The sequence below is a fragment of the Molothrus ater genome, chromosome Z (assembly GCF_012460135.2).
Source record: "Molothrus ater isolate BHLD 08-10-18 breed brown headed cowbird chromosome Z, BPBGC_Mater_1.1, whole genome shotgun sequence".
NCBI classification, from domain to species: domain Eukaryota; kingdom Metazoa; phylum Chordata; class Aves; order Passeriformes; family Icteridae; genus Molothrus; species Molothrus ater.
This window is the reverse complement of record NC_050511.2, coordinates 22618651-22640587: the sequence shown is the minus strand read 5'-3', so window position 1 is coordinate 22640587 and position 21937 is coordinate 22618651. Positions and strand designations below refer to the sequence as shown.

Below are 21937 nucleotides of genomic sequence, written 5' to 3'. Positions count from 1 at the left end.
TTTACTGTCTTCCTGCACCACCAGTTTTCTTGAGTTTAAATAAATGGATATTTTCTATACATGATCCTCGGTCCTCAGGAACAATATCTATAGTCTTCAGAACCATTACAAGAGCTACAATTTAAAAGGGGGGGGGGGGGATAAAGAAGCCCCTTAGACCAGGAGCACAAGCACAGCTCTCCAAACAATAGAAGCAGAGGGAGCCAGAGCACAAAGTTGCTTTGGGATCCAGAGACACTGCTAGTGAGGCAGGAGTTCGTGTACTGCTTTACAAGTGGGCACAGCAGCAGTCTCCTTTCCAGGGACATGGAGATGGATGAGGAAAATGAGGAGGAAGGCTCCAGATGGGACATAATTTTCAATCTCTGCAATTCATGACCTGCATGTTCTCCTTTTCACATTTTACAAACACCCTCGAATTAATTTATGGATTCTTGAAGATCTGAAATTCAGTAGTTTCTTTTGCAAAACAATTTTCAGCTTGTGATAAGGGCTGTTTATGCCACTCAAAAGTAACTAATTAGACCAATTGATGCTGACTAAACAAGGTAAGAATTAAGCCAAATTGCATGGGGCCACTTAGGCGCTCTTTCTGAGGCAGAGATAGGTAGAAACAGCACCTTGCATGTTCTTTGATGTTAATCATAGTGGTCAGTGGGATTTAAGGGTCATACAACAACACTGGTAGAAATGCCACCCAGAGCAGTAGATTCAGAAAACTGACAGACTGAAACTCCTCGCTTTGTCCTGACATGAAAGCATAAGACTGTCTGTAAATCAACACCTTCTGTTCTAAAGTTTGGTTAGATCAATTTAGTGACTGTAATAAAATCCTTCAACGGCACTGACAAGTGTCATCATCCATAGGTAGTACAGTATGAAGGAAGTGAGAATAGAGGGATGGCACTAGGACATGAAGCTATGTAAATCATTGAAATAATATCAGTGGCAATCCTACATCATCTTAGATTCCATAAAATACAGCAGAGTTCAATAAACAATGTAAACACAGTATTTTCTGATTTGACATTCAGTGTGATTTTGCATGCTCCATCAAGTCTCATCATTGCCTAGACAAGAATTTCTGTTCTGATGGCTGTATTTCACAGCTATGGAGCAAAGTGGCAAAGCTGGGGCTTTTGACAATAGACTGATGAGAATTCTGGAACCTAGAAAATAATAGAAGAAATACAAAATCATAGAATCAAGTCATCATGTGTTTCCATTGAGATAAATGGCAATTATATGGTAACCAGTGATACTATTTAAAAATTAGTCTAACTGCTGTTTTTCTAATCATCTTTGACTTTGAGAGACAATGCTAAAATAATACTAGTCATAATTTTGTTATTATTAATATTAGATGTCTTGGCAATTTGCTAACAGCAGAAAACCCAAGGAATACATATCCTCGTTTATTACTCCACATTTGGTATTAGTCTCAAAGATATGTCTGTACTAAAATGAGGTTTCCTCATTTGGCACCACAGTCTTGACCAACTTCTCTTTGCTTTTTAATAGCTTTAATTCATCTCCTTATTGGCTCTAAACTTCCATTTTGCTTCCCTGTAGACCTTCTTACAGAAACAATCACGCCTCCTCACTACTTCTCACCCAATCAACCACATCCACTCCATCATTTTCCACATCTCCAGATTATTAATTTTAACATGCTTTCTCCATGTGAAAAAGCTTTTTCTTTAAGTGGTCCTGGCACTTCTCACACCTTTAATTTCCAGTTTAAAACCCACAAAAAACATATTTGACATTAAGAATTCATCAGTTAACAGTCAGTTTCAAGAGCTTTTCACTTAACCCTCAAAAATAAACACCCTGAAACAAACCACTAGCACTACTACATGTTAACTGCAGATACCTCAAAGCTGAACTCATGCTTCCACCAGAACCAGTGGAAGTATCAGAACTGACATAAGAAGGGGCTGAATAGACATGCATTTCACCAGGACTTATTTTCAAACAATTTGCAATCCCAACCAGAGTGCTACCGCTGCATGTTAAGTTTCAAAGGAAAAACTAATCACTGTTCCACATCAAAAGATGAGAACTGGATATTTTATTTGTATCAAGGAACTGAATAAGACTCCTAGGAAGGTAAAGAAATTAATTTTATATTCATAAATAACAAATCAATTTGAATCACCCATTAAGCACTACAGGAACTATAAAGACTCTAATTCACTTTCAGCATATTATTATTATGCCAGCAAGTTTCTCCCTTCTGATAACTTACAGCCAGGTAAACACTATTGAATTTTGGATGCAGTGGTTGAAACTATATTGACCTGTAATGGGGGATCCCAGGTCTGTTTCCCTGATTGTTCACAGCACACTTACACCAAACACTCTGAGACACCCAAATATCATTCCTGACATTCCTGCAGCTTCCTCACTGGATCACTGAAGGTATTCATAAGATGGCTCCAAATCCTGTCTCTCCCAACAATATGCTTTGCACTGTCAGGCAACCTCCCTCTGTAGTGAGATGCAAAATAATGGTAAGGGGCAAAATCCATTTTTAAACATACTAGTATGAATACACACCAAGCATGGAGCAAAGAGTGCTCTGCATAGTCCACTATAGTGGCTGACAAGGGAAAAGTTAGACAGGTTTGCATAGTAAGCATCAGTCAAGGAAGCACTTATATGAAGTACTATGCCATAGGGATGAACCTCAACAGGCAGAGAAGGACAGTCAAACCTGGACTAAGCTGTTCATTCCACTGAGAAGCAACTCATGAGGAGAGAGCAGTCAATACTGTCTACTTGACTTGAGCAAGGCTTTTGACATCACCACTCACATCCTCATTCACAAATTCAAGAAGTGTGGACTGAATGAGTAGACAGTGAGGTTGATTGAGAAGTGGCTGAATAGCAGATCTCAGGGGGTCAAAATCAGTGGCAAAGTTGGAGGCCTGTCCCTAGGGGTGTCCCCCTAAGGTTGAATGTTTAACTTGTTCATCCTTGACCTGTAAAAGGGGGAAGATTTCTCCTCAGCAAATTCAGTTATGATACTATGCTGGGAGGAATGACTGACACCTCCAAGTTCTGTGCAACCCTTCAGAAGGACCTTGACAGGATGGAAAGACAGGTAGAGAAGAACAATCTGAAATTCACCAAGGGCAAATGCAAGGTCCAGCACTTGGGGAGGAACAACCCCAGGCATCAGCACAGGCTGGGCCTGACCCACTGGGGAGCAGCTCTGTGGAGAAGGACCTGGGTGTTCCAGTGGACAACAAGCTGTCCATGAGCCAGCAGCGTGTCTGGGTAGCCAAAATGGGGGGCATTAGGAAGAGCATTACCATGCAATGGAAGAACGGGTTATGGAAGGTGATCCTGCCCTTGTACTCGGCCCTGGTGAGGCCTCACCTAGAGTGCTGTGTCCAGTTCTGATCTCTTCATGGCAACAGAAACATGGAGCTCCAGGGGTGAGTTCAGCAGAGGCCACAGAGATGATGAAGGGTCTGGAGCATCTTTCTTATGATGAAAGGCTGAGGGAGCTGGGGCTGTTCAACATCAAGAAGAAACAACTGAGAGGGCATCTCATCAGTGTATATAAGTATTGGAAGGAAGGGTAAAGAGAATGGACCAGTGGTGGACCATCTTCTCAGAGGTGCCAAGCAATTTGACAAGAGGCAATGGGCAGACACTGATGCACAGGAAGTTCCACCTGGACATGAGGAAGAACTTCTTTACTATGCAGTAACTGAGCACTGGAACAGATTGCCAAGAGAGGGTGTGGAGTCTCCCTCACTGGGGATACTCAAGAGCTGTCCGGACACAATCGTGTGCCGTGTGCTCTGGGATGACACTGCTTGAGCAGAGAGGTTGGACAACATAACCCACAGTAGGCCCTTCCTATTTTACCCATTCTGTGATTCTGTGAAGATGACAGTTCTGGAAATACACAACGACATCAGCACTAGCCACAGGTATTGCTACTGAAATAATGTAAAGAAACATTTTCTCACTGACAGGTCATGCACTTCCTTTGATTGTGCTGGTGGAGGCTCGTAAAGACAAAGTGTTATGTGTTGTACTGGAATTAGATTAGCAACCACTTTGGAAACAGCACTTCAAAATTTAGCTTATGCTTCTGAAAGGCACTTATGATGACCTTAGCTCCAACCCCAAGATAGCAGGTGGGCGTCAGGGCTTCACTCAGATGAAAATAATTTTTAAAAAATTAGGTCTCAGAACACTGCTTACCATTTTGACAAACTGAGCAAAAAAAAAGAGGACATCATACAGTTGGTGCAGAAGTTTTGGCTCCAGTTGCCTACTTTAGAGGCCTAAACTTACCAGCTCAATAAAAATATTCAGTAATAAATGCATGCTACTACAGTTAAGAAGCATCTAAACAATGAGCAAGAACCAGTGTTTTTAAGTGCTAGTTATCTTAGCATGAATTTTTTTTTAATTAACAATTTTCATTACATAGTACCTGAATGAACTGGTAGGGTTCCATGCCTTCAAAACCTGTGAAACAAGAACTAGAAAAGCCTCCCTCACCCCTGCCTGTGCATAAATATCAGAACAGATATTAAATTTATCAGAGCAAGCCCCAGTGTTTCTGTATCCATTAAATAAACAGTGGCCAAGACCTAGCAGGTTCATTAGCTATTTACAGAATGCTTGCATTGCAAAGTCAGTTTTAAAGAAGGCTGCATTTAAAAACATTTTATAGCTGTATGCTAAACATGGTATAGTCTTCCCAAACTGAAGCACTTAGGTGCTGCCATGGTTATGTCCAAAAGAGGCTTAACTGAAGCATCAAATACTGGTCGATATAGCAGAAACTGCTATTTCCCACTCCTTAACAGGTTTTATGTTTACAAACAGACTGGTTAATATACTAAATAGAATGCCGTGAGCAGGAAGTACTCATACCATAGTTAATTGCAAAATTTTTTTCCAATGTTACAAGCAAATAAAGAGTAACAGTTCTTCAGGAAGACAAACAGTACAGATATAAGAAAAAATAATCTAGGGTTTCCTGAATAAGCAAATTCTTGGGTTTTACAAAAACATTAGCCAGTGGCAGAAGTACAAAGACAAAAAGACAAACATGATGGCGAAGCAGAAGGTAACCTTTGCAAGATTTAGATGTGAATTCTATCTGTAAAGGCTGACAGCACAAGTGATTTGAGGAGGACCATGTCCATCTCTGAGTACTCAAGACCAGCAGTATTCTTTAAATGTTGGATTTGCCGTTGTTTCTAAGGAGAAGAAAAGGACTCTTTAAATATATTTTAATGCCAAGTAAAATTGTTCTTTATAAGAACAATTATAGAAGATGCAGATTGTCTTTCTTTGTCTAAGAACTTCACCCCAGAATAATATTAATTCTCCAGTTCTGCTTACAATAGAAGTGGCATATTGAAAAGGACCCTATAATACTCATCATTCCATCCCAGTAATAGAACTACTCTAGCTTTTTTTGCAGTCTGATTTTAAAAACTGTAATTAATGTGGACAAAAGAGGAAGCTTTGTTGTTGTTGTTTTTAATTTCTATGTCACATTTTAGCTCACCAAATGCATAAGCCTCAGTAAAAACTACTTCAGATCTTAAGTGGCCTATTAAGATCCATTGTAAGAGACATGGGCAGCATTTACATTCACATATGAGATTATCTTAGGGAATCTAGTTTTCAGGGCTCTTTTCACAAAATTCAGCCAAAATGGACCATTCCTTAATCATGTACTTCAGCACCAATGTTTTTTTTATGAAAACTTCTCAAAGATCCTTTGAGTTTTACTATCATATGTAGGCAGACATACTATCTGAGCTCTGCAGTACTTCTGAGAATCATGAGTACCTGTGACTCCAATCAACAGGACACCATCTATTCCCAAGCACTGCTAATTGTTTCCTAGTAAAAATCAGCTCCTCCACATGTCTAGATGTAGAAAAGGGACTTACACTCAAACGTTGAAAAAGCACTTGGAAATCAGTATCCAGAAGCTGAAATTAAGTTAAATCCAACAGAAGTGTTCCTGTCTAATTGCAGGTTAACTCTTTTAGTCACACAGAGTCAGTGCAAAACCCCCAAGTAGTGCAAAAGCGAGGGTTAAAGCAAATTATCTGAATATGTGCTTAGGACCCCAATTTACTGCATACAGCCATTTGACAAGATATACACAGCACATATTATTGCATATGCTTATTTTTGTTAGCATGAGAAGTAACGTAAGATACCTGCCATGGCTGTGTACTCCACAGTAAGTCACAGTGGAGAAAACAGGCTTTTTTCCTCTATCACACAGTACATTCTTTCAGAATTTTGTACAGACAAGCCAGGACTAGCAGTCTGTTGGAAATGAACAGGCTAAGAAGTAGGCCTAAGAATTGTGAGAATACATGTCAAAGATTATTTATTTCATCAACATTTCACTGTAAAGTGTTGACCATTTAAAGCAAATTCTTCCGTTTTCAAAACTCTGGGAAGATCTCATCATATGTCCTATTACAAGAAGAGATTCAAGATTAACTATGGATCCATACAGCATACTATTTACACAATAAGTAATTTAAAAGCACTTTAAAAACCCAAATTCTATACCCAGCAATATAACCTATTATTGTTTGGGTTTAGTGAGTTTTTTGTTTGGGTTTGGCTGTGGTGTTGTTTTGTTTTACTACAAAATACACTATTCAAAGGGGAAAAATAATACCATTTCTCAATAAGCTGAGATTCAACCTAGTGGACAGTCACAAAAAACCTTTCCAGACCTGAGTTTCAAAACTGAGGAGCAAAGTTCAACAGGAGTAGGTCTGAATTAAGACCTTTTTAAACATTTCCCACCAGAGTAAACAGACACCGCTGTAGTAAAAAGTAGGTCTCTCCCACCTGTAGTCGCCCTTCCCTTGTGCACACCCCTGTATTTGCAGTCAGCTAGGTCACAGTACTGACATAGCTCACTGCACAAACATTGGTGCTGTAGTAGACAAATGGAGGAAGCAGTGCTTGCCTTCTGTGGTTCCCACCTTTTGGTGGCAAGATCTGTGAAAATTAAATAATCAGGATGTCTGCAAAGAGAACAACCACAAACATCAACAAAACAGTGCCTGTGAATCATCTGCATGTACGTGGAGGAAGAAGAACAACCTGAGAGACAGGTTGTTCATTACAGAAAATGAGCAATGCAGTCTGCTTAATTTACCTAACTTGATAATCATTACTTAAAAACCAGAAATCATGACTGGTTACTGGAAATGTCAATATAGGCTTGTATCTGGCAATCCAACATCATCTATTGCATGTTTAAACAGTATTTTCCTGGACAAATTTTTTAATGATGACTGGGATTCATCACTACTTGCCACCAAAAAAGTGTATCAGAGTGCAGTCTGTTGCCAGAAGCATGATTGTGATGCAGTTCCAGAAAATCAATATAATATTGAAACACAGTTCCATTACTTCACCAAATGGAGTAATGCCACTACCAGGACTCTGTGTAGATAAAACAGAGCTCAACACTGCATAGTGCGAGGACCAGGTAGAATAAACCCACAGCTCCCTCTAGCCTCTTCTCTCCTCTAGTATTTCTGTCCTGAACACAATACTAATTTTGGGGATCTCACATGGCTGAGCCTTGGGAAATATAAAAACTTGAAACAGAATGGTAAAAGAAGTCTACTATCAAAACTGGATATAGCAGATTATGAAAAAGGTTTTTCATAATGCAATGCTTTCATTACCCATTACACCTTAAGACTGAATATATCTGAAAAAGCCTTGCAGGAAGAACAGCACAAAACCCTGAACTAGAAAGCATGCTCTTTGAAAATTTTTTTTTTACAGAAAGCTTTCCCCTAAGTGGGGCTTTTAAATAGGGCATTTAAATACATGTTTCATGGTATCTTTAAATAAGAAGAAAAAAAATAGAAGAGGTGGAGTCTGGGGTTTTTTTTCCACTTTAAATAATACAGAATACTTAGTTTCTTTGTTCACTGTCACAGTTAACTGTTACTAACACTATAACCACACACATGGGGAAGCCTGAGAGTCTCCTCCAGTGCAAAACTGTCTCAGATAGGAAGCGCGCACTGGTAAAAGACAGCCACGTGTATATATATACTCATTCAATATCCATTTGAGGCCTAGTCGCAGCCTGCCTGGGTATGAACACACCACACTGGTTTCCTGGCTAAGCACCTCTTAACTTTTAACCTCTGGACTAGCAGAGACCTTGGTCCTTGGTAATTATTTTAGGCCTCAACAGCTTCCAAATTATAGAATCGAAAGGAGATGAAGAACTAGGTTCTAGACTGGCTGAAGTATCTGCATTGTTTATATGGTTTGGAATACCTTAGAAAACCATAGCTTCAACTAAAACAATGTCCAAGGCACCTATACTAATGAGAACCTACCAGTAAATTAGTGTTACATCATATGATAATGCTCTTCACTGGAGTACACTAGTGCATAGACACAGATTTGAAAGGCAATGAATTAAAGTGATTAGCTAAGAGCCTTTAATCAAATTACAGTTTTATGATACAATCATAAACATTAAATGTTTTGCAACAAAAATTCCCATAAATGTGATATCTAAATTCAACTTAAAACTTTTACTAACTAGCAGGAAGAAATACTCTGCTCAGCTCTAGTTAAATGTCATTGCCTTCCCTGATTAGAAGTGCTGACTTGTTACAGAATTATAAGCCATTGCAATTTCTGTGGCTCCAAGATTGTGTACTTCCTTAGATAATGGCTCAACATCTAGTTGAGTCCTGCAAAGATAATGGTAACTGAGGTAGAGCAAACACTGTTTTGGAAAAAGAAACCACAAGAACACACATAACACACACACACATCTGATACTTGCCTTGAGAGTAAAAATAATGAGAATAAATACTGAAAATAAAAATGAGAATAATACTGACAATAAAAATAATCCCAACATAATGAATCAGAAGGACTTAAATGTTTATTTTCAGCAGAAGTAGGATTTTTCCAAAAGGGTTGGCCTATAAATTCTTGATAATGCATGGAAATACCAAAACAGATCAATTGCAACCTTAATTCATTACAAATACCTTCACTAGATCAGCAATCATCCTCTCATGATGCTCAGGCCACTAATTTATGTTTTACCAGGCCTGGTTCAGATTTCTTATGCTTGTTTTGAACTCAAAGTGACTGTGACAGAATATAATTTAAGCATGGTAGAAGACTAAATATATTGTTCTCTGAAAAGTAGTTTATTAACAATTTCAGGCTGCCTTACATGCAGTCTGTTTTGGTATTTATACATTACTAATTCTTTACAGATTACCAAGTTTTGTCATCTGTAGAAGTTGTTATACTCTCCATTCTGCTACAGAAGACAGCATAAACTACTTTGCTGCCACTGCTCTCACATAATAAGCACCTCGTTTTACCGCTGAGACAGCAAGATGGTCAGGAATTGCAGTAACATTGAACTATTACCAAGAAGCTACGTCTTCCGCTCTACTACCTCAAGCGTTCTGTGGAGCACAGCTGATAGAAGTGTTACTAAAACAAAGTCTGGGGAAAGCTACCATTAAGTCTTGTGGGAGGAAAACAGGTTAAAGAATTTGAGTCTGGACAAATTCAATGAACAATAATACTTCTGGGTCCCAACAGCTTTCATGTGTTGTTACCCAGATAGAGAAAGCAAACTGAAACATTTCAGGACAAGACTGTAGTTTGTCCTGTTTAAAGAAATATGTTTGACTAACTGCACATCCTTCAAATAGAGTAAGATCTAGGAGTGGATCAGCCAGTTGCAGACTACCAAAAATTAAAATACTTATTTCTAGGCAAGTGCAGCACTAACAAGTATACCCTAAAATACTAATCTTTCTCAATATTCTCCAGCCAACTTAAGAACCCTAGTATTCTAATTCTGCCATCTCAAACTGACACATATCATAACTACCTTTATGAGGATAACATACTAAACATAGGCGAACAAAACTGAAGATGAAGTCTTTATAAAGACACCTTGACTAACACGACATGACAGAAATGAGCACACCTTCCAGAACCTTTTACCTTGTAATTCCTTATAATTCAGCATGAACAATGGGAAAAGCAAGTAGCAAATTTAGATATTTGTCCACAGCTGTCATGTAAAGGCCATCATGTGAAGTAGTTATGGAAAGACTACGCATCAATAAATCAGCAATTAATACTAGATATTATGTTTAATAGGACATCAATTTCTGCATCTCTCCAGAATTCCCAGCTGTGCAGCTTCCCCATTGTGTCTGTAAAGAAGTGTATTCATTCCAGCCTAAACAACAAATGCATCCCTGTCTCTACTTTCCCTGCTCACAGATCGAAGTAGAAGCTGTACCAATAACAAGAAAAATACAGCAACAGTTCCAACTTGAAACACAGTACTTACCTGGTCAATGCATACGACACCCTAGGCTGCCAATACAAATCCTGGGTATGCTTTAGAGCTGTTATTTGAGGATTTTTAATGCAATCAGACTTTTGATTGCATTAAAGAAGACGGATGGTGCAATACTAGCAATGAACACATGAATATATGTTATCAACTAGGACAGAACACAAAATCCATGTTTTTCTATTAAAGAATACTATATTGTATGTGGTCAATCCAACAAAAGGCTTTCCACAATGGTTGTATCACTCAACAGTAACTATTGATAAGAACTTGTTTTTATGCAACAGGAATGAGGAACTGGGAGAAGTGAGACAGACTGGCAGATAGAGAAACAAGAAAGGACATTCTGTGTGTCTGGCCTATATGATCCACAGGGTTTGATACACTTACCTTCTGTGAGATGAAAGACACACACAGACATATAGGATACAGCAATAAGGAAGTGTCCTGAACTACTCTACATTTCTCTAGTTTCAAGTTTCCCCAAAAAAAGTTTAATAGTAGCACTGGCCCAAAGTTACTCACCAGTTGGTTTCCACCACACACCAATGCATAATTACCTGGCTTGCCTGATGGTATTGCATGTGCCAAACATTGCACAGCAGAACAATGAATTCTTCATTATATGTAATCAGTCTAAGAAAGCTCCTGCTGGTTTGGCAAGCCAATTTCCCCCCTGCCAAGTTTTCTGTGTTCTAACCATTGAAATAGGTGAGATCTCCACCAGTCAGGTACTACAAGAGCAGTCTACAAGCTCACACAGCATACCAGTACCCATTAAATACTGAATATAATACACAGACCATCATGTGACCCAGGTACATTGAATTACCAATGATCTTGCAACTTGCTTCTAGAATGCTCAATTTTTAGACCTTGGTAGAGTGCAGAGTATAGAGTAGCAACTGTTGAATTAAAAGCCTAGTGCATCCTGGTGTAGAAATACTCTGAAATCCATGGGTACTTGCATTTAGAAATTAATTCAAAACAGCTACCAAATCAAGACCTCTGCTCTGAACAGTAACAGATGTCTGATACTTAACCATAGTTGCACTAAGTAGGTGCTGGCCCTGGCCTGGGTGTGCTCACTCAGATTTAGAGAGTTGCGGGCTTACCAGTAATACATTCCTACATTTCAGGTTTGCCCTTCTTGTTAGAAGATGGTCTGCAAAGGAATTCTATATTGCAATACCCCAAAGCGTACTGTCTAAAATGTGTTTAAAATACTTGCTAGCAAATTTAGTGTTCTTGACCTTAATGTGCAAAGATACCACTCAAGTCATCGCACCAACAATTGTGTTTTTTAAGATTATTTCAGCTCTCGACAAATACGGATTTGTAGTGTTTATTAAGAAGCTATGACAGTAAAACACTAGGAGAGCTGGAGTTCTGGAGACAAAATGTTTGCTCCTCTTCAACAGTTCAGTGGATTTGTAATATGATTATGCTTAACCCAAATATCTACAAATATAGTATTGATTTTAAATCAATGAGAAGGTTTCCATTATTTTAATTTTACATAATCCTGTGTGTGATTAGCAATTTTAAGTATATATCCCAAAAAATTAATTGTATCATTTAGACTTTTGGCAGAAACATCACTTTCTTGGATATGTGGATAGCTGCAAGGGTTTTGGGTTTATTTGGGTTTTTTGGGTTTATTCTGTTCAAATTTTTTTAATGGAAGGGAAGACAACAGAAAAATAAAAACAGGCTTAAGGAGCAAGGAGTCATTCCTTCCTACATCTTGACCTGTGACCCCCAGTGATAGCACAGAGACAAGGATGCAGCTGTTATCACCACACATGCAAGGAAGTTAATAAATGGAAGAATTCAAATGTCCTAAACAGCTTGAGGAGACATCTGTAACTCCCATAGTAATATGCAAATTTCACATCTGAATTTCTAAGTGACCAAAATACAAAGGACATGATTTGTAACTTTTGTAGATCGCCTCCACCTTGCAGTTTGCCAGATCATACCAGGTTTCTGTTGCTTTGGAACATGGATGAGTTTCCATTCCACTATCAGACAAGCCCGGTAGCATGGATTATTTTTTCAAATCACTATACAAATTCCTAAGGATATGACTGTGGAAAGTTTTCATAGGTATCTATGTCACATTTTTATCTACTAATTTGTATAAGATCTGATTAATTTTATAGATTTTATTCCTTCTAATTTCCTTAAGCTCTCAAGTGGATTCCCCAGTTTACCAGGGAACCTGCTGTGAAGCCGAATTCCTCAGAGCCTTCAATTTACTGAGAAATTCCCACGTAGTTCGATATTCTCTGAAGACTCCAGAAGAGTGGAAGCGAGCCTTCCCTGTTCTGGAATTTCACCCTAGCGCACTGAGTTTAAAGCACTCGTTTTCAGGACTGAACATCGCCTAACAACCCGGGAGAGGTCCCCACAGTGAGGAACTGGGAGCCGAGACGGCTCTTCCAGAATTCCGATGTGGCTACGGCGGAGACAAACCTCTGCAGATCGTGGTGCGCCCCTCACGGATCGCACGGCTCTCCCCTCACGGGGCTGATGCATGGCACCGACTGCAGCAGGATTCCTGCTGCTGGCGCACCCCGCCAGTGAGACCCCTCGACTCCGTGCGCATCCAGCAGCGCCCACAGCTCCGCGGGCGGCCGCTCCCACCCCCAGCCCCGGCACCAGCCCGGCGGCCCCCGCGACATCCTTACCCCATGGCGGCCGGCAGCGCCTGGCACCGGTGGTGCCGCGTCCCCGGGGCGCTCCTCGCCGCGCCGGCAGCTCCGCAGCCCCGTGGCGGCGGGGCCGCTGCTCTGGGCTCGCCGCAACCGCCGGGGGCCGAGGGGGGCCGCCCGCGCCCTAGGGAGCGCCCCCCGCGGGCCAGGCTCCCATGGCCACCGGCCCCGCCGGGCGCCCGCAGGCAGCGGCTCCGGCCCCCGGGCGGGCGGCAGCGGTGGCTTCGGGGACGGACGAGTCCCCTCCTGCAGGCGAACGGGGAGGCGCTCGCCTTCTTCGCGAGGGACTGGCGGCGGCTGCGGCGCTTCTCGCCGGGACGTGCGCGGCCGCGGAGGGCTCCGTGTGCCTCAGAGGCGGAGCGGGATGGGGCAGGCGGTGCGCACAGAGCTCCACGCCGACGCTCCCCCTAGCACCGCCACCAGCAGCGTGGCGGGCACGGATGCATTTTCCCGAGAAGGCAGAGCGAGCCGTGGCACCGGCGCTGGCATCGGACTCCCGGCGAGAGGCCGCTACCGACGAGCTGCGGCCGCGCGTCGCCCGCGGGCACCGGGGTGCCGCGTTCCCCCGATCTGCCCGCCCGCCCACCCCCGGCTGCGGAGATGCGGGGCACCGCTCCTCCTTCCCGCGGCGGCGGGCCCGCTCCTCGCCGTCACGCCTTCTTCTGCAGCGAGCGGGCGGGCATCGTCCTGGGGCGCGGCGGATCGGTCACTGACAGCGGGCGGCGGGAGGGGCTGCCGCCGTCGAGCCCGCGCTGTTCTGCGGCGGAGCCGTGGGCTCAGCCCCGCCGGTGGAACGGAGGGAGGGAGCGATGGCCGCCTCAGGCGGTGCCCGGCTGCTCCGGCGCCACCGAGCCGCTGCCTGTGCCTGCTCGCATCCCCCGCCTCCGCCTCACACCTCCGCCACCGCCCGCTCGTCCCCTCGCGGCGGGCTGGCGCAGCCGCCGCGCGGAGCCCGCACCTCCGTCCCGCTCCTCCTTCCCGGGGAACGCGGAGGGGAGGGAAGGGGAGGGAAGGGAAGGGAAGGGGCGAGAAGAGCGGAGAGGAGCCGCGCCCTGCCCTACAGCCCCGCGCCACACGCGGCCACCGTGCTCCTGCCCGCGGCGGCACCTGCCCGCTCTGCCTCCATCCTCCGCCCGGGGAGCTTTAAATAGAACACGTCACCGCGCTCCCCTACGCACCGACGTCACGCCCCGCTCCCGGCGCTGACGTCACCGGGGTGCGGAGGATGATGTCAGAGTAGTCCACGCCGCCGGAAGCTCTTCTATAATAGGGAACGGCGGCGGGGGGAGAGCGGAGCGGGGAGGGCTCGGGGTGCTGGCGGCGCCCGGGCCGCCTCCTCCCGCCCCCGGCCCCTGCGGCGCCGTCTCCACGGCAACGCCGCGCCCGGCGGCTCGGCGGGGAGAGCCGGTGTCGCGGAGTCACGGGCGAAGGCGGTGCGGAGCCCTCTCCGGAACGTGGCTACTGCAACTTCCCAGCCCTCCGCCTTGCCAAAACACAGGCCCGCGTCCCCATGCTCTGCAGACATTCTGCAGACACTTAACACAGACAGCGTTACCGGAAAAACGGGGAAGAAACACGGCAGCCGTTCTAAAATTGTCCCCCCAAAAACCTGCATTCCCGCACATCCACGCTAGTATACTATCGAAAAGAAAGAGCCAGCACTGTAGGCTGGATAGGACCTGCAATATTAGGCTGAGTTCTTCAGTTGTGCCATGCAAACAGCAAGCTTCTAATCCATCACAGTTGCCGAAGCTCCAGCATCATGTACTATCTTGCAGGGACATACCTCATCTCAAGTTCTGCAAATACTTCCATTAACTCCCTGAGATTCCCTCAATTTGTAAACATTAGGTTTAACTACTCCAGTACACTGCCAGTGGCATTGGGATGCCCCAGGTGGAACATGCTCCTTGCTAGGATGTCTTTCAGTATATTCATGGTATTTTCTGCTTAAGTGAAGTTGTAGCTAGCAGAGGTATGTTAAACTACAATGAGCAGAAGAGGAAGATATTGATACTATAGTAGATACCAATCTCCACATAAAAATTGAAGAAGCCCAGAATATTAACAGTGTGTGTTACACAATTGTAAAGCATGATAAAACCAACCATGTTAGAACTGTTGCTTTAACAAAGGGTTGCTTGTCCTCTCATAGAACCTCTATTACTTGTGACCAAGTGTATCCCATGAAGAGGCTGGAATAAAAGACAGCTAAAGCATTCATATAACAATCTGATCTTCCTAGAGTCAGGATGCACGTTTCCAAAGCTTATTTTAATTTACAGGGGCATGTTTTACAGACTCTTGTTTCAACATTTTGACCTCTAAAAGTAATCAGCTATGGGAAAAGCAAGGATGATAAATTAAATATCAAGGCAAACCTCCCCCAATCACAAACAATCATAGGAAACCCAGTATGAATCATTACTATGGGAGTAGCAGCAAGGCATACTGCCTCATGCGGCAGAAAAGAACAGCTTCCTCAGTTGCCCATTTCTCATTTCCCACACACCACCTCATGAGCTACAGTAAAGGCACTGAGCTAAAAAAACTTTAGTCTGAGTGACAACAGTCTAAGGTTTGTTGTGTGCAGTGCTGAGAACCTGCATAGTTATGATGAGGCTGCATTACTTCACAGGACTGCAATTGCTGTGGTTGGGCTTCACCTGCTAGCTCTGAAATAGGAAGTCCTATGTATTTTCCACTAAAAATCAAACTATATGTGCAGGCTTCTATCATAAAATGGAGGTACTCTCTGGTATTGGGGTGGGGGAGAAGATGGAGATCCACAACTATTCCTTCTTCTATATGATTAGAGTGAAAAAGAGCAAAATTAATGCCAACTAGGCAAGCATAAACAACGAGTAGTTTATATGTATGTATTCACTGATGTCAAGTAGCTGGGAGTCTACATTCATTAGCTTCTAAAAGTCTGAAATGATACTCTGCATGACCTGCAGTAATGGCAGGTCAACAGCAAGGAAATTAAGGCTTTAGTTTCATATATGAGTAACTGTTGCATCAGTTTTGTTCTTTCAGCTCAAGCTCACACACTAATGCAAATGCTTCAGTATTTCATTATGCTCACAGTATTTTGTTTAGATATCACAAAGATGATTCCATCTGTCTCTGCCTTTCAACTTGTTCATATATTTGTCTTGCATTAAGTATACTTTTCTACAGCATGGGTACAAACTCAGAAATCCCCAAGAATGAAGATAAAAGAGAAAAATATAAAAATAGACAAATACACACTGAACCCTGGGGTGAAGAATAGTGTGTTCACTTGAGAATCAGAGGTGTGAACAGAATCATGCACAAAGAAACCTGGAATATCAATAATGTCTTTATTGACTTGTGAAATAAATGAGCTGTGTATTTCATGCCCTTCTATAAATAATAAAATATGAGTACTGGTATGGATAAGATCCTGGGTAGGGGAACAGAACTGTAGGGACAAAGAAAGCTTTACTTCAAGTAAATCTGATTTATTTTTCATTCTTAATTCTTCATTTAAACAATTTTTATTTATTATTATATTTAAGTGCAGAAAGTCCCCCTAATTAATTACTTCTCTTCCATATTTATTGTTACATTGCTTCCAGTTCTGACAGGTTTCTCTAAGATTTAAACTTTGTCTCAATTACACCCTTTTACAATCTTGATTAGTTTCCAGGTTGATTTTGTCAAGTTCACATTGTGGAATGTTAACTTGTGGAAAAAGCCTCTGTTTATACTTGCCAACCTTACTGAAATCCCTTTTCTGTCTTGCCATTCCCCAATTTAATATATGATACAAAAACATGGTGATCTATGTCAGCTAAGGCAGAACTGTATGTACAGATACAAAGTAAGCAAGCCAGATGATTAATCATAGATATTAACAGAAGAAATACACAATCACCTCATCTTGAAGACTGAAGTGATATAAAATGGAGAATTTTAACAGTGATGACAAGACTTTTAGCTCTAAATTAATTGCTTTGGGGTTTTTCCCCTAGTATTTTAGAACACTTCTCTGTCTAGAGCACTTTGATGGAGGCAGTCTTGAGCATACCTGGAAATCATCAGCAGCTTAGTGGCTGTTCCTTCAAAAAAAAACCAAGTAATGCCACAATCAAATAAAAGAAGGATGGCTTCAGGCAAGGCAAAGCACGGGGTGGTACAGGAGAAAGAGTGTTATGTTGCAGAGTTGGAGTAGCATAGTCCTGGCGTGTATATTCATAGCCAGCTATTGAGCTGCCAGACCCTGTTCTGACACCCTTGCCCAGGATGGCCAACCAGCTGGGGCAACACCTGTAAACTTGGCAGCAGTTACTGGTATCTCTGAAACGAATGCTACTTTGAGTATCTCAGTGGGAAACCTGTAGATGGGGAAAAAAACCCAGATGGCTGTGCTGTCTGAATCTCAAGCCTGCTGTGTATCAACATGGCCACTGCTCCAAGTCCTGGAACAGCAGACGTACAGAGATGGAACATCAAGAAGCACTACAAAGGTCTGTATTTTGCCTAACTTTGCATGGTACCTGTTTTTTTCCATGCAAAACCAGATCTGTACCACTTGATTGCACACTGGCTATGAGCTACCACTCCTATGGAAAAGACAGGGTAATCCCATTAAATGATATTACACAGTGAAAATATTTGAACTGCAATTGTTTGCTCAGGTCTAGTTGACACACTCAAAACAAAAAAATTCTAGTTGCAGCAAACCCAGAAACTGTTAAAGGGTTGTTTAGGGAACCTCAGAGCAATTATGTGAGAATAGAAACCTAAAACTTGGCTTGTTTGGTTCATGAAAGTAAAATTCAATATGACATTTTTACGTTCTCCAAATAATTTGGGTGAGGTTAATACAAGCAAGGGAGCAAAAAGAGCTATTAAATGGCAAAAGAATTAACAAGTGTAAGCCTTCCATAAATGTTTTTTTTTCTGCTACTCCAAAGGTTCTTGCTCTTCAAGAAGCGCATACCTTCAGGAGTAGCCTTCCTAAACAGGGATTGGGTACAAAAGAAGCAATGACTGAAAAGTAATCACAGATGGCAGCCATCTCTGACCCCATCTGGGAAAAGATAGAGGTAACTAGGGATACAGACATCTTTGCTACAGCAGCTCACAGCCTGTAGGTACTACTTCCTCCATGGGTCAGGTCTGGGGTACTACCACCCCCTTACATCAGCTATTTTGTTCTGTTTGTTTGCACTGTTTGTTCAATACTAGGTGAGTTTAAATTATGCAATTCCTAAGGAAACCAAGGATGCTTATGCCCATTGAAGGTGAGGGAGCCAGGACCTCACACTTGCCTGCCTTCTCATGCATTGCTGCTATTTAGTGTCTCCTTCCTTCTCCTACTCATTTAAATCTTGTTCTTGCCTTCTTTTCTCCTGTCTAATAACAATTTCCCTCCCCACACACATGATTCTTTCAGTGAGTGGGATCACTTCTCCATCATTTTTCCTTGCAGGATCTGCATTTAATATATAAGTGGAGAAAAGAGGGGAGGAGAGTAAATGTCATCCTTTTCCCTGAGCCCAAGGTTTTTGTCTGTATTTTTATCAGTCTAGAATAAACTTCACTGTTACATCAGGTGGGCCTGGGGGGATTCTGGACCAATTTTACAGCCACTGTATTTTCTCCTGGAATAGATGAAGAAACATAAGTGTTGCCTTATATTCAAGTAAACGTGGTACTCTCAAACTAAGACTAGATTTGATTTTGAAAGCAACTGTATGACATAATTCCCTGAGATGCCTTATGGTCCAATATTTCTAACTCTGTGCTGTTGCCAGTGAATGCTAATTTTCCAGCACCCACTTCCAACATTTCATTGTCTTGCCACCAGAAATGTATTGCACATCTCCTACACAGCTCTGTGGCAGTACACCCCTACTGGAATTTTTAAAAGATACTGATCCCTGACTAATGCTTTTATTTCTTACTTAGGTTTATCAGTGGCTGCTTTTCCTCCAGTGATTTTTCTGACCATACAGAAAGCACAGTTTATGCCACTAGACTGATTAGGTCAACTTGTAATTTCTGTCTTTTTACACCAAGTTTACCTAGAGACATCACTAAGTTTGGGGTTTTTTTTGCAGTTTCAGCTGAAGATTTTTAGAATATTGTAAAATAATCACTGTGGTTTTTACATGTGAGTACTGAGAGAGTATGTATGAGAAGGAGGGAGGAGTGGGGGAAAGCATTTTTAAGCCTCGAGGTTCCTAATGTTCAACATCTGTGCATTCCTTGCATATCATTTGAGAATAGCCAATTAAAAGAAGACACCACTTCACTTCACAAATCTGCCCCTTTATCTGCCAGATGCAGGAATTCTGAATTGGGCAAGAGAATATGCAGGCTTGTAGCCAAACTCAAGCTTTGCAGAGGCTTGAAACTGCTCACCAAGTTGCTGGGGAGGAAACTGGAGGAGAAGGAGCAAGAGCTCTGTCCTGTGAAGTAGAATGTGAGCTGCTGCAGGGAAGAAGACACATTTGCAAATCACAAACGTTTTTCTTTTATTTTCACACCTTGTTGAAGAAGTGTACCAATATACTGGTTAAATTGAACTATACTGAAGTTACTGCTTTCCTCTTGTAGATTACTTGTGTGTTCTAAGATTTTGCTTTTCATGTGATATTATTTTGAAATGTGATGGCCATACTGTGCAATTCTAACTCAGAAGGTGTGCATTTTAATTCCTTGGCCAAAAGTTAGCCATAATATTATTTTCTAGATACACATCATACAGTCACTTTAATATGAGAGTGACAGATAGAGTCAGCCACAGTTAACATCTGATTTCTGATGTTTGCTGAGTAGCCAGTACCATTAATATGCATTGTAAGTAGCACTCAATATAATTAGAATTCACATTTAAAAAGCCACTTATATAGAGTTGGATAAAAGGGAAGTAATTAAAACCATAGTACACAACTTACCTAAAGGTGTAGAGTTAAGGCTTCCATGGCAACCTTAACTCTGCATTTCCTGCCTTTAGTGATTTCAAAAGCTCAGCTTCACTCTTCCTTTAATATAGTATTTCACACTGAATATTTTCACCAATAGAAAGGTTATTCTGAAACCTGACATTTCTAGGACTCCTAATACTCACCCAGTTTGCACAGAAACAACTATAAATTATTCAGAAGAAACTGCACTAATACATAGTGCACAACAAAGGCTGAACTTGCCTTAAGCTGGTGTAATGTATTATGGATATGTGGTAGTCTCTTCATAGATAAGGTGATGGCAGCTTCCCTTTGGATCTCTGTTTCATTGCCTCTGTGACACTGGTTGAAGAACTATCTGGCCTGAAGAACACCATATAAAAGCTGAAGATGAGAAGGAATATGCCTGCAAATAAAAAATTACAAAATATTTTATTTTAATTATAACTCATGAAAAAGCATTATCAAGTACACCTGGAAAATTGGTGGTGGTGATAGTGAATCTAAGCAACACTGTGGATTACTGTTTAAAATTGTTCCGATTTTGAACTTCTAACTTTTGCTTAGACTTCTGTAACTTGTTTCAGGAAGTGTGTATGGCACAGATATATGTGTCCATCTCTTGGCTACCTGCATTTTAAGATGAGTGTCAACTTTTATGGCTTCCTAGTAACACAAATGCTATTGGCTTGAGAGATAGGGACTTCATTTTCAGAGACAAAGCACATAGGACCAGCTCTTTATAGGACGTTTCACTCAAATGGTTATTAAAAACTGTGTCTTCAGTTATTCCTATTATAGGGCTGCATAGAAAAGTTTTGAAGGAAACATCTATTTGCATCATATTGCAAAGTTTAAGGCAATCCTTGTTCTTGTTAACAAAAATGTTCTGATTTCTTGAGTAAAACTCCTAAGCACTCGTACATTTTATTTCAAAGCTTTGATGGTACAGGAAAACGTTACTCATTTATCTATGTCTCTAAGTATCTGAAGGATGTCAAGACAATTGATTCAGGCTTTTCTCAGTGGTGCTAAGCAATAAAACAAGAGGCAGTGGGCAGACACTGATGCACAGGAAATTCCACCTGGACATGAGGAAGAACTTCTTAACTGTGCAGGTAACCATGCACTGGAACAGATTGCCCAGAGAGGGTGTGGCATCTGCCTCACTGGAAATTTTTAAGAACTGTCCAGATACAATCCTGTGAAATGTGTCCTGGGACAACCCTGCTGGAGCAGGGAGGTTGGTCCACATGACCCACTGTAGTTCCTCCCAATCTGACCCAATCTGTGTTGCTGCCAAATGTATTTGAAATTTGGCAAATTGTAGAATAGTTTTTGTGCAAGTAGACATGTAATACTCAGAATATTAATAACATTAACAATCTGCTCCATGGGGGTAAGATTAAAATTAAGGAATTTCTTAGTTGATAGGTACATATCTTTGACAACAAAACCATTATATAAGGGGGTTTTTTTCTATAAAATGCTGCCATCATTTACAGCCAAATGATGAAATTTAGTTCTTAAACATGAACAAGCTCATGAATCAAATAAAACTGGGCATTCAGGTGCATTTTCCACAAACAAGTAAGCAACCAAAACCAGAGGTAAAAACCTGAAAGACACAGTAAAGAAATATAATACAAGAGAATTTATGTTGGCCACCAACAGTTAGCTCTTTCACCCTCCTCAGCCTCCAGCATTACATTCAGAAGATGTTAGGAAAACAGAACACATGTAGGAAGTTATATTTTATTTACTAATCCACAGCAGAACCTTCACAATTTTTTCAAGTCCCAGTATGCTAATTGAAAACTCATAAATTCTAAGTGCATGCTTAAATTTATCAATTTTTAAACAAATATAAA

At 41.7% G+C, this 21937-nt stretch overlaps 1 protein-coding gene across 1 annotated transcript in view; it reads right to left on the bottom strand.

Annotated features, from left to right (window-relative positions):
• Positions 1 to 14238, bottom strand: part of HOMER1 (homer scaffold protein 1) — a 91661-nt gene extending 77423 nt beyond the window's left edge. Inside the window, exon 1 of the mRNA XM_036404034.2 lies at positions 13099 to 14238. Within this exon, the coding sequence (XP_036259927.1) occupies positions 13099 to 13103 (5 nt within the window). The 5' untranslated portion in view covers positions 13104 to 14238. The remainder of the gene's footprint in view (positions 1 to 13098) is intronic.
• Between the last annotated feature and the right edge of the window lie 7699 nt (positions 14239 to 21937).